This window comes from Diceros bicornis, chromosome 18 (assembly GCF_020826845.1).
Source record: "Diceros bicornis minor isolate mBicDic1 chromosome 18, mDicBic1.mat.cur, whole genome shotgun sequence".
Classification (NCBI taxonomy): domain Eukaryota; kingdom Metazoa; phylum Chordata; class Mammalia; order Perissodactyla; family Rhinocerotidae; genus Diceros; species Diceros bicornis.
Genome location: NC_080757.1, coordinates 56,676,451 through 56,692,588, shown reverse-complemented (window position 1 = coordinate 56,692,588; position 16,138 = coordinate 56,676,451). Strand labels below are relative to the sequence as shown.

Below are 16,138 nucleotides of genomic sequence, written 5' to 3'. Positions count from 1 at the left end.
TTGGAGAACAGGTGGGTGGGTGGGGTCAGGCAGATTCCAGGCAGAGGAATAGTAGGAACGAAAGTCCTGAGGCAGGACTCCCATCCTGGGAATGTCAGGAAGCCAGGAGGCACCAGAGTGCTGTAGGTAGGAAGGGAGTGAGTGTAAGCTTATGTTCTCAACTGCCAGGGGAAGAGGTGGAAGCTCAGTGGACACTGCTTGTTGGAACTATTTGAACAAGAGGGTCCTAACTTGAGTTGCTGGCCGTGGGCTCTGGCCACACCCACATCCCTCCATCCTCACAGCCTCGCCCTCACCACCCACTGCTGCAGCTCCCTTTTGGAGGTTGTCTGGCTCTTGCCCCTCCTGGAGTGCTGTACCCTTGACCCTGTCCCATTTGCCCTGCAGCCATCAGTGGGCCAGGTGGCCCGTGTGGACGTCAGCAGCAAGGTGGAGGTGGTGTGGGCTGACAACTCAAAGACCATTATCCTGCCCCAGGTAAGAGCCTGCCAAGACCCAAAGCACTCGGCTTGCAACTATGGCAGCTGGTCTGGGAGCCATGGCCTGTCTCCTGCTCCTGCTCAAGAAACAGGAAGACGAACTCTCAGATCTTCCTGGCGAGGGAGTCTTCTTTTGGGTATTAGGGTCTTGGGGAAAGCTTAAGAGGAAGGGCACACAAGGCCCTGGGGTGAAGGAGTCCCGAGAACAGAGTTAGCCCACAGCTGATCCGTAGTCTCGCCCCACCTGGCAGGCTCCTCAGGTTGCCAGGTACGTGTAGATTTTCACAAGCTTCTTGGATTTTCCTGGATCCCCATCTCACTGTGCTAAGAAAACTCAGGTTACTTCCTGGAGGAGAGAGCCTCTCCCACCAACATTTCTAGGAAAACTTGCACAGATCAGGAAGAGAAAGGAGATGAGCTGGCCCCCATCCCAGCCCCAACTGGTGGGTTCTGAGCAGCAAGGCTGTTCTTGGTACCATTCTTTTGCCCCCTTGTTTAAGCCTATCTGCTCACCCCAGTTCCCCTTTCCTGGTACCTTCACAGGATGGGGGAGGGAGTGGCTCACCCCCTTGTCTAGGCAACCATTGCAGGGACGTGGGAACAGGATGTGACACAGGCCAGCTCTCCCGAACTTCCCCCTCCCCGCATGTTCCCAGCTCCCAATGCAGCCCCACAAAGGCCACTGACCTGAGTCTTCTGGAGGTGGGGCTGGTTTGCCCCCAAGGGCAAATGCTGACCTGACTAAGTGCACACGGGGAGGGGAGGCTGGGACAGGCTGATGGCTGGGGCTTCGGGTCCTGCTGGAGGTGATGGGTGAAGGCACCTCTCAGAGACCTAGGGAACACCTAGCACAGAGTAGTCCAACTGTAGAGTCCAGAGCAGGAAAGAGGAAGGGGGGAGTGGGGCTGCCGAGGCCTTGGTGCGCCCAGTCACCATCAGCTCTGAGGGTCGGGGTCCCCAGAGCCTGGCAGAGCTCCTCTGAGTTGCCTGCGTCTGTCTGTCCCCAGCACTTATACAACATTGAGTCTGAGATCGAGGAGTCAGACTACGACTCGGTAGAAGGCAGCACAAGTGGGGCATCCTCGGATGAGTGGGAGGACGACAGTGACAGCTGGGAGACAGACAATGGGCTAGTGGAGGACGAGCACCCCAAGATAGAAGAGCCCGCCATCCCACCCACTGAGCAGCCGGTGGCCCCTGAGGAGGACAAGGGAGTGGTGATCAGTGAAGAGGCTGCCACGGCTGCCATTCAGGGGGCTGTGGCTATGGCCGCCCCTGTGGCTGGGCTGATGGAGAAGGCCGGCAAGGACGGGCCCCCGAAGAGCTTCCGGGAGTTGAAAGAGGCCATCAAGATCCTGGAGAGCCTCAAGAACATGACTGTGGAGCAGCTTCTGACGGGCTCACCCACCTCACCCACAGTGGAGCCTGAGAAACCAACTCGGGAAAAGAAGTTTCTGGATGACATCAAGAAGCTGCAGGAAAACCTCAAGAAGACCCTGGACAATGTGGCCATTGCAGAGGAGGAGAAGATGGAAGCAATGCCGGACACAGAGCGCAAGGAGGACAAGCCCGAGGGGCAGTCACCTGTGAAGGCAGAGTGGCCCAGTGAGACCCCGGTGCTCTGCCAGCAGTGTGGCGGCAAGCCCGGAGTCACCTTCACCAGCGCCAAGGGCGAGGTCTTCTCGGTGCTAGAGTTTGCGCCCTGTGAGTTAGCCCTGTTTGTGTTAACAGATCTGGAGGCCAAGTGGCTACCCACTCCCAGCCCCCAGCTACCACCTGGCGGGAGAAAACTATTTCCCTGGTATGGTCACTGGACCTGGTGCCAGGAGAGGTGGGTGGGAAACATGGGCTTATTCATCCGTCCGGGGAGCGCACCCAGCAGCTCCTCCCTCCAGGCCAAGCTTCCCAAGGGTGGCAGCTGTGTTTCCAGATAGAGCTCCCAGGGTCTTGCCATTAGGGATTGACCATTCTCTTCCCTCTCTAGCAAATCACTCTTTTAAGAAAATTGAGTTCCAGCCCCCAGAAGCCAAGAAGTTCTTCAGCACAGTGCGGAAGGAGATGGCACTGCTGGCTACCTCGCTGCCCGATGGCATCATGGTCAAGACTTTTGAGGATAGAATGGCAAGTAGCCTGGCGTGGGCTTGGTGTGGGCAGGTACAGGTATGCTATGTGGGTGCTTGGTGCCCAAGAGGCTGCCAGTCTTGGGCTCCTGGCCCTCAGGACTGAGCGGCATCTGAGAGAGGCCGCCTACAGCCCCTTACAGGGCAGGGAACAGGCTAAGTCAGGTGAGGAGCAAGAGGCCTACATGTATCTAGACCAGATGGTTCGTTCTTTCCTTCTCCTTTTTAAAGTTAGTTAAATTATATAATTATTACCTGAGTCTGCTCTTCTTTTTGAAAAATTAGAACATTATAGAAAAAACTAAAGTTGCCTTGACCAATCCTCACCCAGAGGTTATGACTTGAGGAGTTTCGTGGATCTCCTTCCAGATGACCTTTTTTTATATTTTTACGTTCTCATGCATCGCCACAAACACATAGTATTTTGTATTCATGTATATAATTTGCTTTTTTCACTCAACAGGCTGACTTTTGAGACCTACCCACGTTGATTCATATTGATCTAGTTCATTCCTTTTTAGCTACAAAATAGTATTCCTCATGTGGCCACGTCACTCCACTTTCCACTTCTTCATGGCCTGCCCCAGCATTTGAGTCATGCTGCCGGAGGCAGTGTGAGCGCCTCTTTGTTCCAGGAACGGGCAAGCCCGTTCCATCTGCCACCATATTTATTCAACAAACCTTTACTGGGCCCCTGCTGTTTGACGGGCACTGTGCGAGACACTGAATTTGAGTGTGACCGAGGCCTCAGCTCTAACCCAGCCCTGAAGGAAGGGGCCTACGAAGAGGGGCACTGTTCAGATGGACCCACAGCAGGCCAGAAACCACAGAGCAGGGCTGGGAGCTCATAGACTATCAGTGCCGCTCAAAGTTCTTAATAATTCTTTTGGATTTTCTTGCGTTGTAGTAAAATTTCTTTTGAAAATTCCAACCCATCTCAGCTCTGCTGAGAGAAGAAGGGAACGGTATTTTTTGTTTTTTTCTGTTTTTTTCCTAATCTTACTCAGAGGGAAAAGGAATTTGTGTACTATCTTGTGGCCCACAGGGTGGCAACCAGTAAGAATAGACACGAGAGGATTCTGTCATTCCAGTTAGTACTTTGCCCTCACCGTTTTCCCAGCTCATCCCTCACCCCCATGCGCATGGCCCTGGCAGCTGATACCACCCCCCACCTCCCTACACTCGCAGATTTCGCATGTCGAAAGAGTCTCCATAGTGACTTAATGACCTGAGTTTCTTTGGTGGTCTCCCAGCATTTTCTCCTGTAGTTCAAATCGCCTTGTCCCTCTGGTTCTCTAAAAGCAAGTGCAGCCTTGCCATCCTGGAATGTTCTTTCATCTTCTCATTGGTTGTAATTGTTGCTTGCCTTGTTGGAGTAGGGGTCAGGGCAGGTGTTTTGAGGAATACAACTTAAAAGTAATGATTTATGAAGGAAAAACCTGGTAGAATAAAAACCAGTTTGGAAAATTCCTTTTATACCAGGAGTTAAAAGATACCAAGTAGATCTACACAGAGATCTTTGCATTTAGCTTCCCTGTTCCTGGTGGCGTCCCAGGGAGCTGCTCCTCCTCCACTCACTCTGCACAGCACTCTGGAAAAGAGCAAAACCAGACAACACATGCAGAAGCCCCCCACCAACCTCAGCCTTCCCTCCCTGTAGGACCTCTTCTCGGCCCTAATCAAGGGCCCCACTCGCACCCCCTATGAGGATGGCCTCTACCTGTTTGATATCCAGCTCCCCAACATCTACCCGGCCGTGCCCCCCCACTTTTGCTACCTCTCCCAGTGCAGTGGCCGCCTGAACCCCAACCTGTATGACAACGGGAAGGTGTGTGTCAGCCTCCTGGGCACCTGGATTGGAAAGGTGAGCACGGTGCCAGCACCCAGTCGGGATGCGGGGAGAGCCAGTGTGGTGGGGTGTCTGGGACAGAGTTGATCGTGCTGTGTATGTATTTCAGGGGACAGAGAGGTGGACAAGCAAATCTAGCCTTCTGCAGGTGCTCATCTCCATCCAAGGTACCATGGGTAGGGTGCGGAGGACTGCTGGGGGGCACAGTGACTCTGGCCTGAGGCTCCCTCCAGGTCTTTCCATCCCCCACCTCTTGCCTGTAGCTCTGGCTGTCCCCTCTGGGGTTGAGGTCAGGCCTGCCCTAATGGGCTTGTTCCTCCACAGGTCTAATCCTGGTGAATGAACCGTACTACAACGAAGCTGGCTTTGACAGTGACCGGGGCCTGCAGGAGGGCTATGAGAACAGTCGCTGCTACAACGAGATGGCGCTGATCCGCGTGGTGCAGTCGATGACCCAGCTGGTACGGCGGCCCCCCGAGGTCTTCGAGCAGGAGATTCGGCAGCACTTCAGTATCAGCGGCTGGCGGCTGGTGAACCGCATCGAGTCCTGGCTGGAAACCCATGCCCTGCTGGAGAGGGCCCAGACGTTGCCCAACGGGGTCCCCAAGGACAGCGGCTCTCCAGAGCCGCCTGCTGTGACCGAGCTCTCAGACTTCGGCCGAGAAGAACCTGAGGATGGAGGGCTGGCCCTTGGAGAGGCCTCTCAGGGCTCAGACTCGGAGGGTGGCGCCCAGGGCCCGGCCTCAGCTAGCAGGGACCACACAGACCAGACTTCGGAGGCAGCGCCTGACGCCTCAGTACCACCCAGTGTCAAACCAAAGAAGCGGAGAAAGAGCTACCGGAGCTTCTTGCCTGAGAAGAGTGGCTATCCTGACATCGGCTTTCCCCTCTTCCCACTTTCTAAGGGTTTCATCAAGAGCATTCAGGGTGTCCTGCTGCAGTTCCGGGCCGCTCTCATAGAGGCAGGCATGCCTGAGAGCACAGAGGACAAGTAGCCGCCAGCCCCTGAGGAAGGAGCATCACAGTGGGGAGAGGCCAGCTGCTGCCTGCTCACTCCCTTCCCCGGAATCTCCCCTCTTGCCATTTTCTCCTCTGTCTCCAATGCCAGCCCCCCATTGCCCTCGTTTTCCCAAGGTGAGTTTGATGCTGAAGTGCAAGAAGTTTCTTGAGATGCTGCCATTTCTATTTTGAAGCAGTCTTTCAACAGGCGGCTTCCCTGTGGCAAAGAAAATCTGAACCCTGTTGCTGATGTTCCACTTGTCACTCCAGGCAGAATGTCCCGGCACTTGCTCCCTTACCATCTCCATCTCAGGTCGGAGGTGGGGTCTTCCTAGGGCCTGACCTAAGGGCTCGCTTGGGCTCAGTGCTGTGCACATCAGCAGGATGAGTGGATGTGCCTTGCATGAAGTGTGGGTTGCTCCAGCAATTCCCCTGGTCCCTTTCAACCTCTTCAGTTCCTCTGAAGTTTCCGTGTGTCTCAGGCCCTCCTGCTGCCACCGCTATCAGTTCCTCCCTCATCCCCCAGCATCACCACCCTTCCTTGGGAGTTGCAGCTGCTGTCACTGACTTCTGGGTCTCCTCTGGCCCGTTTACCACAGGATAGCCCTCAGGCCTGTTGAACTTGCTCTCTGAGAGAGGTTGGGACCAGGCTGGGTTCAGGGTGACACACGGGAGAGGTGGTGGCCCTCACACTAACGTGGAGTGAGGACCAGGGAGCTGCTGGAAAGGAAGCAGTTGTAGGTGCCTTGCTCTTCCTGTCCCGGGTGGCTGGGGGATCGGCAGTTCTGGCCGTGAGGCCTCGCCTGCTTGGACTGAAGCTGATGATGACTGCTGCCTGCTCAGCCCCATCCCGGGGCCCCAAGAGGCTGGAGCAGCAGCACAAGCAAGGCCAGGGCAAGTGCTGGGGCCTCTCCCACAGACTTTGCCCCTCCCACTATCAAATGCTAATGCTGGGAGGCGGTGGGAGCTCACTGAGCACGGAGCCAGCCAGCCCTCCTGTCAGCCCTTTGCTTACAAACTCTGTAGGCTCAATCTGGGGAGAGGATGGTGGCGGCAGGGGTTCTCCTTCCTTGCAGAGACAGCCCAGAGGTTTACAAGTTTTCTAAGCTTTTGATAATGTGAAGCTCCAGGTTAAGAGGATGCTGTTGAGCACATTGCAGCTATGTAATTTTTGGTGTATGTATGTAATATTTAAGGTTGAAAGAAAATAAATCTCAAAAGCAAAGATATTAACTCTTATTAGGAGAAAAAGACAAAAAAAAAAAGAAGCCAAAGCATGATGCGTCTTGTCCGCCTTAAGCTGGCTCCACACCTGTGCTGTGCCATAACCACCCAGTGGGCAGCAGCTGCGGGAAGGATGGAGCTGGACCATGGGCCGCGGCATTTGGAGCCCAGAGTCAGTATCTTGTTTGGGAAACATCCAGAGTGAGTGGTGGGGCTGTGCTTCCCAGTGCGTTGTTCATGTGGAGATGTGAATGCCTACTGCTTAAGATATCTGTATAAAGTGCTGTGTGATTAAAACTTTTTTTTTACTTGCATTTTTTTTGTTTGGCTCATTCACAGTGTACAAAAAAGACAAGGTGGCACCATTAAACCTGCCTCTGCCATTCATCTGGGCTCTGTCGCCTTTCTTCCCCTGTGGGGCACCTTGCACACCCCTCCCTAGGGGAAGGAAAGACCCCTGTTGCCCGAGAAGGCTCGTGGCAGCAGCATCTTCCCCCTGCCCAGTCTGCTTCCATGCCTTCTGCGTTTCCAGTCATAGGATTCACAGGAGCTGGGAGATCAGGATCTAGAAGTTCGGTGGGTCAGTGCTCTTGCCTCTGGGCAGGGCTGTGTTCCATTCTTCAAGAGCCCATTTTTAGCACCGTCTGCTAGCAGCAGCCGTGGTCCCCAGGGACCTGCGATGGACCAGTTCCACCAGTTCAGTTCCTTCCAAATGCTGGGAGAGCTGACATCGAAGCACCTGGCCTGGGCTTTAAACTAAAATGGTTGCCCAGTTTGGGAGATGGGCATCTGCCCCTCCTTGCTGATTCCTTTTAACTCCTGCCCAACACTCCACCAGGTTGGGGTGGGGTAGGGCAGAGGAGGTGGGGCAAGACTAGGGGAGACCTAGAGCCCTCACTGGAAGGATGACAGACTCCTTTTAAAAAGGGAATGATTGCCTGCCATTTTGACTTCTGTTGCTCCTTGCCAATTTCCCCGATGCCCCTAACTCAGAGACATTTCCCCTTTTCGCTGAGACAAGATAGCTGTGTGGCCGTAGGTAAGACATACTAGCTGCAAGCCTGTCTTCCCAGGTGTGGAGTAAGGCAGTTGGCTAAGCTCCCTGGCTTTTTCTAGGCTGAAGGTGGTATAATCATTGGGCAGGGCCCCACCCCCTGCAAAATAAGCCAGGCTAGCTCTGGTCCTGTGCCCACCACCAAAACGACTATTCCCAGGGGCCAGTACCACGTGTTGCCCAATCCAGGAGGCACCACTTGGCATCACTGTTAAATTCTGGAGCCCTTGCAGGAGCAAGACCCCACTCCCTCCCCAACCCCTAGGATAAGACCAGTACGCTGGGAATGTCACTTTATTTAGATTTGATTCATGAGGTGGAACTTCCATAGGCAAGGGGGTCCAACCAGCTGGGCTTCTGGCCCAGGGCCTCATTCTGGCCTTTGTTGGGCAGAGTCTGTTCCTCCAAAGCACCTCCACCTTCCCACGCTTCTCCAGGAGTCCTGTCCCTACATGAGCTGTGGACAGGCCATCCAGTCCTGGGGGAGGAGAGAGGGTCCTGAGGCTCAGAGTAGAGTGAGTAGACAGACTACAGCATGACAAGGCCCTCAGAGTCATAAGAGCTCTTTTGGAGGTGGCCTCTATTGAGGCTTTGGGCTGGGCGGGGGCTGTGGCTCCAGAGAGGGTGGGGGCTCCATGCAGCCACCAACCATCCAAAAGTAGTCTGGGTGCACCTGGCCCTGCACAGCCTCACTGGCCATCAACTCCCCGTCCACAGTAATCACACCCTTCCCATCCTTGGGCTCCAGGCGGAAGGCAACCACAGGCACATACACCAAGTATGGACAGTCACACTCCATGTGCCTGCCCTTCTGCATGGCCAGGAAGAGGCGCAGCAGCATGGCCCGAGACACGCCTGCCCGCACGTAGAACAGATGCATAGTGCTGGCTGCACAGCGGCCCATGGGTGCAGCAAACATCTCGCTGCCCAGGTGCGAGTGCAGCAGCACCAGCACCAGCACAAAGTCCTGCTCTGGCACCACAGTCCAGTAGGAGGGCACTGGCTCTTCCAGGGGCACGAGGTGGGCATCCACAGGGCCCTGCTGGTCCTGCCGGTCCAGAGCGGGGGAGGTGGGCATCTTGGAGACCACCCTTTCTACGGGGAGGTACGCCAGTTGGCCCCGGTAGACACGCAGGGCTGCCAGGCGCAGGAAGGTGCCCAGAGTGAAGCGCAACTCCCCCAGGCACCGAAACTTCTCACTCTCCAGATCCACATCAGCAATGAAGCCCCACGCCAGGCTGAGCACTGAGAAGAGGCGCAGCCCCGAGGCCGTTTGCAGCGACAGCAGGTTCATGGGTGCCAACAGCCGGCGGCACAGCAGCAGCGTGCAGTTGGTCAGCAGGTCTTCATCAGTCACCTGCTCAAAGCTGCAGGGGAAAAAGGTCAGAGGGGGCAGGGCCGGAGCCCTCACTCATCCTCCGCTTCCTCCTCCTGGGGATTTGGGGCAGGCAAGTCGACACTGGGTCCCTAGGGAGTTGGCAGGAAGGACAGATGGAGCAGGTGGAGGCAGCCAGCTGGAGTCACCAAGAGAGGGCCCCAGGATTGAGGGTCGAGGCTCCAGAGAAGAGGGAATGGAAGTTACCCCAGCATATGGGAACTATAAAAGAAAACCCGGCAGTAGGGTGGTACTGAGGGGAAACTGAGGCCCACTCTGGCCTTTGGGCTCTCACCCAGCATAATGGTTCACAGAAGCTGCCACTGCATTGCCAGAGCCAGCTGGGAGGCTACACAGGGGCTTCCGGATGGCGGTCTCCCAGTCGGGCCGCTCCATGAGCCCGTTCACCACCTGTAGGAGCAAGGGTGACCTCAGCCGAGGAAGCACCCGGCACCCTCCCACCCATGCCCAGCCTCCTGGTGCAGGCCTCACCTCATGCATCAGCCCATCTCCAGACATGACCACCAGCGCGTCCCAGCGTCCCAGCTGCTCCGCCCGCACCAGCTCCCTGGCGTGGTTCCGCCGCTCTGCAGAGACAGGGTGGCTATCAGGGCTGGCGGTTCCCATGCAGGAGATGCTCCCTGCACCCCCTCGGAGAGGCACTCACCAGTGTGCACGAGCGTGAAGAAGACATCCGCCTGGGCTAGCATGGGCTGCACGTGGTTCCGGAAGAGCTCTAGGGCCTTGCCCTTACCGCTGCGCGGGTTCAGCAGCACCAGCACGCGGCAGGGCCGTGGGAGCTGGCTCCGGGGCCCCTTCGCTGTAAAAACAAACCCAAAAAGGCCGCGTCCCCAACCGACCACTAGGGGGCTGAGAATCACAACAGGGGCACCGGGATGGAAGCGTGGTGCCTGAAATCCCCGAGTAATTGATCCAATAGAGCCTGGCCAGAGGCAGCGGCCTCCAGTGGGGAGCTCCAGGGTGGAGCACCGCGCCCTTGACACCCTGGTCCTTGGCTCAGACCCGGCTAGCTTCTGGCCTTGTCGGGACAGTGTTTCTCTTGAGCGTCCCCAGCCCCTTCCTTTTGTCCAGCTGACTCTGGCCATCCTTCCTGGCGAGGGAGAGAAGGGATCTCCCTACAGCCCTTCCCCGCCAGGCCCCCACAAACCTGGATCCATAACCTCGACCCGCAGCTCCCGCTGCCAGGGGTCCCCAGCACTGTTGGGGCGCTGCCAGCTCCAGCGGCTCCTGCCTTCAGTTCCTTATCGGTGCTACCCAGGCGGGCGTCGCGGTGCTGGCTCTGGGGCTCGCCCTCCCCGCCTGAAGCCGGGGCTGTAGGGGCATCCGCGTCATTCCCTGCGGCTGCTGGATCTGAGGGAGAAGAGACAGCGCTGGCGGAATCTGGAGCGGCGCCTAAGGTGGGGGATGCCCAGCTAGACCCTCGGGGAGCCGCGCGCGCTCCGGAATCGCCTAGTTTTCCGAGAGGTCCAGAGAGCCTAGGTCAGGTGCTATCAAGGGCGCTGCCGTCCTAGAACTGAGCCCCCACGTCCAGAGGCAAAGGGTCTCTTCCTGGTGGCTCTCCTCTCGGGGCCTCAGGTTCCGGCCAGAGGATGAATCAGAGCCCTGTAGCTCTCTGGATCAAACCAGCTCCTCACCCCTTGTGGGCTGCCGGGGGGAGCTGAGTCCAGTTGCATAAAAATCCCAGAACGTGAGAGGACATCGAGAGGCACGAAGTTCGGGGCGAGCGATCGCTGCTCTGAGCCAGCCTGATCGCCGGGTCCCCTACCCAGAGCTCCAGAGCGGCCGGGGTCGCCGCACGCGCCGCGCTCGTGGGAACAGCGCCGGGGTCGCGCAAGGCCTGAGCCCGAGCCCGGCTGCCAGCTGCCGCCTCCCTCAGCCGAATGCCGAGTGGGCGCGGACGCCGGGCGGTGCGTGGCCAGTTCCCCGGGCCGCCCAGGAGCCACAAGCGGCGAGAAGGCAGGGCGGGCGGCCCTACCCAGTCGGTCCGGTTTGTTGGGGAGACGCCATCTCCGTTCCCTACAGTGGCCTCGTCTTGGGCTCAGCCCCGCGTCTGAGGGACAACTGGAGCGCCGGGCAAACGCTGACTCCACGGCCTCGCTGCCTCCGGCCTCAAACTTTTCGTTCAACTTCGCCATCCAGCGCCGCGGCGCTGTGAGGGCGCTGTGAGGACGCTGTGAGGGCGCTGGGAGGGCGCTGTGGCTCCGCGCCCGGCCTGGCCACGCCCCGCGCTCCTTGCACTCGCAGAGGTGGAACAGACGCCCCGCGAGTCCTGGGCCCGCCCGCCCCGGGTCTCACCCGGCCGCCTGCGGCACGGTCAGCGCCCACGGCTCAGCCACACGCAGGCTCTTGGCTGGGACCTGGAACCTGGTCACGCGCCCCCGCCGCTCGGAGTAGGCGACCGGCGAGAAGGCGGCGCTGCGGCCGGGCCGGAGGAGAGGTGGAGGCAGTCGGCGAGGCGCTGAGCCCCGAACCCGGCCACGAGAGGCGCGCCGCAAGCGCAGCGTCCCGGGCGCGTGAGGGTGAACGCGCAGCGCAGGCCCTGCGCGAACTCGCCGCGGCGCTCAAAGTCCGAGCGGCCCGGAGTGGGGCGCCGGGCGCGGGCGGCTCAGCGCTCCGGGCAGACCTTCGGCTGCCCCTGGACGCTACGACCTCCCGCTCCAGGGTCTTCCCGCAGAACTTACCCGCGCGGCCCGCAACGGGCATGCAGCGCCCCCTTCCCACGCCCCACCCCAGCCCGCTCGGAATTTAAGGCCCAGACACCCCCGGGTGCCTCTCCTCCGTGCTCGGACTTCTCTCCTGTCGCCCCGTTTTCCCCCATAGGACTATTTTTACCTTTCTGACGCGGCAGCTCGGCCGGCAGCCACCAAGCCCGAGGCAGCCAGGCGTGCCGTCCCGAGGAGGGCGAGCGACCGGCTGGAGGGCTTCGGTCCGGAGAAGGAGGCCTTGTCAAGAACCTCAAAAGTTGTATCCTTTCCCCAGATGACACTATTGAGGCTCACCTGGACCAGAGAAGCTGCCCCGCAGCGGGCGATCCAGGCCCAAGCCCTTCACCTACCCGGGAGAAGCCTAGCGGTGTAAACAGGCCTAGGGGTCCCCACTGGGATTGAAGAGCCAAGCATCATCGGGGCGTATCCCCCGTCGCCCCCACTGGCTCAGCGGAAAGATGCAAACGCGCCCGGGAGGGAGGCGATGTAGGCAAACGGGGACGCGTGTGTCAGTGTGTGTGATATACATTTCACAGGCAAGTGTCTGACCTGAAAGTGTCCGCCGCCAACTTGAATTAAATCCCTGGGGGGTTGTTTGCACAGACCCGGGGGAGGAAGTTGCCAAGGCCGACTTGGTGACCTGACTTGGTAGGGCCAAAGTTAGAAAAAACCAAACCTCTGTAGGAGGCTGAGGTAGTCCAGGCTCAGGCTGCAGAGTGCTCACACCCACATCTGCCCCGACTTGGGGGGCGGGGCCCGAGGGTGGGGGCGGCGGGGGCGGCGCAGCCTGGGATGCGCGGGTCTGGCGGCCGGCAGCTCCGTGTGCGCCGCGGTGGTGCGCGCCTCCGCTCTGCGCGGTCCCCGGGCAACCCTGGCTGGGTCCTGAGCGTCCGGAGCACGTCCCAGGAAGGTGACTCAGCGACGCGCTCACGGGTCGAGAAACCCCACGAAACTACGAACGAGAGGAAGGAGCTGGAGTGTCATCACCCTCTCGCAGCACCGCGTGTCCGCCTAGGTCTGGTCTTGAACCTCCGGGCCCCGCACGCTCCGGGAATCCGGCGCGGGGAGCTGAGGGCTGCGCTCAGCCGCAGTGCCGCAGTCACGCGGTGCGGGGATGCGAGCGGCGGCGGGAGAAAGGGGCTCAGTTCGGAAACCGAGAGCGAGATCCCGTCCTCTCTTCCCTTCCCCTCTCCTCCAGCGCGGGCTATGGCCGAAGTCTGGGCTTTGGCGCCTAAAAGACGCGGGACGCGGGGCGGTGCTCCCCGAGATCTCAGCTTTGGAGGGAGGTGGCTGCGGAGACGACCAGGGCAGCCTCTCCCTTCCTCTCCCCCGCTGGGGAGGGCACTTCCATCAGGCCTGAAAAGCCGCCGTCGTAAACCTTGGAGTCAGATGGGAAACTGAGGCACAAGGAAGCGAACACCTGGCTGTGCGTGAGTCCGTGGTGAGAAAGCCTGCCTGCCACAGGGCCCCTCTCTTCCTCCCGGCGCCCCAGGCTGGAGCCCCTGGAGTCTCGGGGGGCGGAGTTGACTAGAAACCGAGCGGGTGAGGAGAGGCGGAGCAGCCTGCTGGGTTCTTTATCTGGCGCCTCCGGGGCTCCCCTCCCGACTCAGGCGAGCCCAGTGGGAGGGAGGTGAAGGGCAAAGCCCTCTGGCCCGGGTTCCAGTCTGCACAATGGCTCCTCTGTCCTCCTGCCGCCTCACCCGGCCCCCTGACCTCCACCGCCTCTGCTCTACTCCCTCATTCTTGTCATTCCCCTCCCCCGCCCCCAGGCTGCATGAAAAAGAATATGCCCACAGAAGAGAATTCAGATCCTAAAAGAACAAATCTCAGTCAAATCTTCCACACGGAGGCCATGTGAAGATGAAGGCAGAGATCGGGGCTCTGCCCCTCCCAGGCTGCCTCTCTGCAGGCCCACACCGCCTTCCAGCCCCTCTCTATAGAACTTGACCTCCTCTCCAGAAACTCACCCATCAGCATCCCTGGGCCAAGAGACAGGACTGGGCAAGAGCAAGATGCTTTTCCCCTTTTGACAACTGGGGGAACCGAAACCCTGAGAAGTGAAGGGTCTTGCCCAAGCTGCCAAACCAGTTCCCAACAGAGCAGAGAAGCAAACCCAGGAGCCCTGACCCCCAGCCTGGAAGGCTGAGCCTATCCCTGGCTGATCGCTGATGGCTGATGTTTAAGTATCTGTTGGCCTGATGGCTTGCTCGCCACAGAGCTTCCCCAGGAACCCAGAGTTTCAGAAGGAGTCTCCCGGAGGAAGGAGAAGCATCTTGAAGCACTTTCCAGCCTTTGTCCCCTAGGTCCTGATTAAGCAACTAGCCGCTGTGCCCAGAGAGGCCCACCATGGGCCTGGGTTCAGGCTCAATCCGACCTGACAGCCAACCTAGAGCCGGTAATACCTGTCTCACAAGTGAAGGAGACTGCCTCTCCATCTACCCCAGCCACTCGCTTCCTCCTTGTACACAGCCTTTCCAGGGAGACGCACCTGAGAACCCCGTTTTTTTTCCTTCTTCAGAGAAAGAAAGCAATTGTTCACCCGGCCTGGCCCCAGCTCTGTGGAAACTTGGAGCCAAGGCTGCCAAATGGCAAATGACTTGCTTTTATTGGGAGAGGATTCCTGCCACCTCAGCCACCCCTGAGGCTACCTTCCGGCAGAGGTTTCAGCTCCCAAGTTGAATTGCAGGGCCTCAACGCCTCCCGAGACCACAACTCTTTTGCCTGGGAGGCTGCAAGGGCAAGGGAAGGGAGTGTCCAGCTCTGCAAACTCTTTTTAAGACTTGTGTTGTAGGACAGCCCCAGATGTGGCTTTCCATTCTGAGAGTTTCCTAGATGCTGGTGACCGTGCCAGGCTTGGGGGTGGTGGAGTGTGTCACGTGGAGATTCAGAAGAACAGACTGGTCATGCAGGTTTCTTGGCTGCCTCCAGGAAGTGTTCCGAGTTTCTCTTTCTGCAGTGGTTCGGCTACTCTGGGTGTGTGCTGGGGTGAGCTTCACTCTACCCCTTGAGTGGCCTCCTTGTCCTTGTCAGTGCTCTTGCTGAGGCTGGGAATCCAGGTTTCTTCTGAGCCTCTGGGCTCTGCCTCCCACATGACTCACCTGCAGGCCTGCTGATCTTGACTACCGTCTAAGGTAATTAGCTTCCAGAGCCCTCTCAAGGTGGAAGCCTGCGGGCCACACCCACTCCACTCATTTCAGCTGCCTGTCCAACATCTGAACGCATTTGTGTTAGTTTCCCTGGGTAATCTTAACACAGTACCACAAACTGGATGGCTTAACAGAAACTTACTGTCTCACTGTTTTGGAGGCCAGAAGTCCAAGAGCAAGGTGTTGGCAGGGTCAGTTCCTTCTGAGGGCTGTGAGAGAGAATCTGCCCCATGCCTGTCTTCTGGCTTCTGGTGGTTTGCTGGCCAACTTGGGTGTTCCTTGGCTCGTACGTGCATCAACCGATCTCTGCCTTCATCTTCACATGGCCTTCTCCCTGTGGAAGATTTGGCTGAGATTTGTTCTTTTAGGGTCTGAATTATCTTCTGTGGGCATGTTCTTTTTCAAATGCAAATTACTCTGGGAGGGAAGACCAGTAAGTTATCCGAGAAGTCCAGAGAGCCTAGGCCAGGTGCCATCAAAGGCTCTTCGGTCCTAGAACTGAGCCCCCACGTCCAGAGGCAAAGGGTCTCTTCCTGGGGGCTTTCCCCTCGAGGCCTCAGGTTCTGGCCAGAGGATGAGCCAGAGCCCTGTAGCTCTCTGGATCAAACCAGCTCCTCACTCCCTGGGGGCTGCCGGGGGAGGGGAGTCCAGTTGCATAAAAATCCCAGAACTTGAGAGGACATCAAGAGGCACGAAGTTTGGGGTGAGCGATCACCACCCCGAGCCAGCCTGGTCGCTGGGTCCTCTACCCCGAGCTCCACAGTGGCCGGAGTCTATTAGGACTCTAGTGTGAATTCATGTATGACATGTTTCATTAAAAAAGTATAACAATACAGTATCAGCTGCCTTGAAAGAGGGAAATAGTGCGTGCTCATGTGGGTGTCAGAGGGGGTGTCTGCAAGTTGGACCCACCCACCTCCCAGTGTCGAGAGGGTGTGATCTGTTGGAAGGAGTTGTTTATGTCTGTGCTGGCTTCCCGGGTTCCCTGTCCAGGCTTGCACACTGCCCTGACTCCTCGACTTTCAGATCTTACCTCACACCTTGGTTTATGGCATCTCTGGCTTCCTGAGCAGATGGATTTTTCCCCAGTCCTTGGAAGAACAAAGCTGAGTTTTATGTTGGTGTATTAGGTTCCTATTGCTGCACAAATTTATTATCTTACAGTT

The 16,138-nt window shown here is 58.2% G+C and overlaps 2 protein-coding genes across 4 annotated transcripts in view; one reads left to right on the top strand and one right to left on the bottom strand.

The window, feature by feature from the left end:
- Positions 1–6,985, top strand: part of UBE2O (ubiquitin conjugating enzyme E2 O) — a 58,893-nt gene extending 51,908 nt beyond the window's left edge. For 2 of the 3 annotated variants that reach the window (XM_058561706.1, XM_058561704.1), the window contains exons 13-18: positions 388–477; positions 1,487–2,183; positions 2,464–2,600; positions 4,260–4,463; positions 4,558–4,624; positions 4,773–6,985. In XM_058561706.1, coding sequence (XP_058417689.1) covers positions 388–477; positions 1,487–2,183; positions 2,464–2,600; positions 4,260–4,463; positions 4,558–4,624; positions 4,773–5,443 — 1,866 coding nt within the window. In that variant the 3' untranslated portion in view covers positions 5,444–6,985. The remainder of the gene's footprint in view (positions 1–387; positions 478–1,486; positions 2,184–2,463; positions 2,601–4,259; positions 4,464–4,557; positions 4,625–4,772) is intronic. The other variant, XM_058561705.1, reaches the window with a different exon arrangement.
- Positions 6,986–8,000: 1,015 nt separating this feature from the next.
- On the bottom strand, positions 8,001–15,670 carry SPHK1 (sphingosine kinase 1). The gene is given in 7 exon segments (XM_058561707.1): positions 8,001–9,092; positions 9,396–9,511; positions 9,593–9,687; positions 9,768–9,920; positions 10,269–10,316; positions 10,319–10,471; positions 15,592–15,670. Coding segments are annotated over 7 exon segments (1,416 nt in total). The 5' UTR covers positions 15,656–15,670; the 3' UTR covers positions 8,001–8,305.
- Positions 15,671–16,138: the final 468 nt, after the last annotated feature.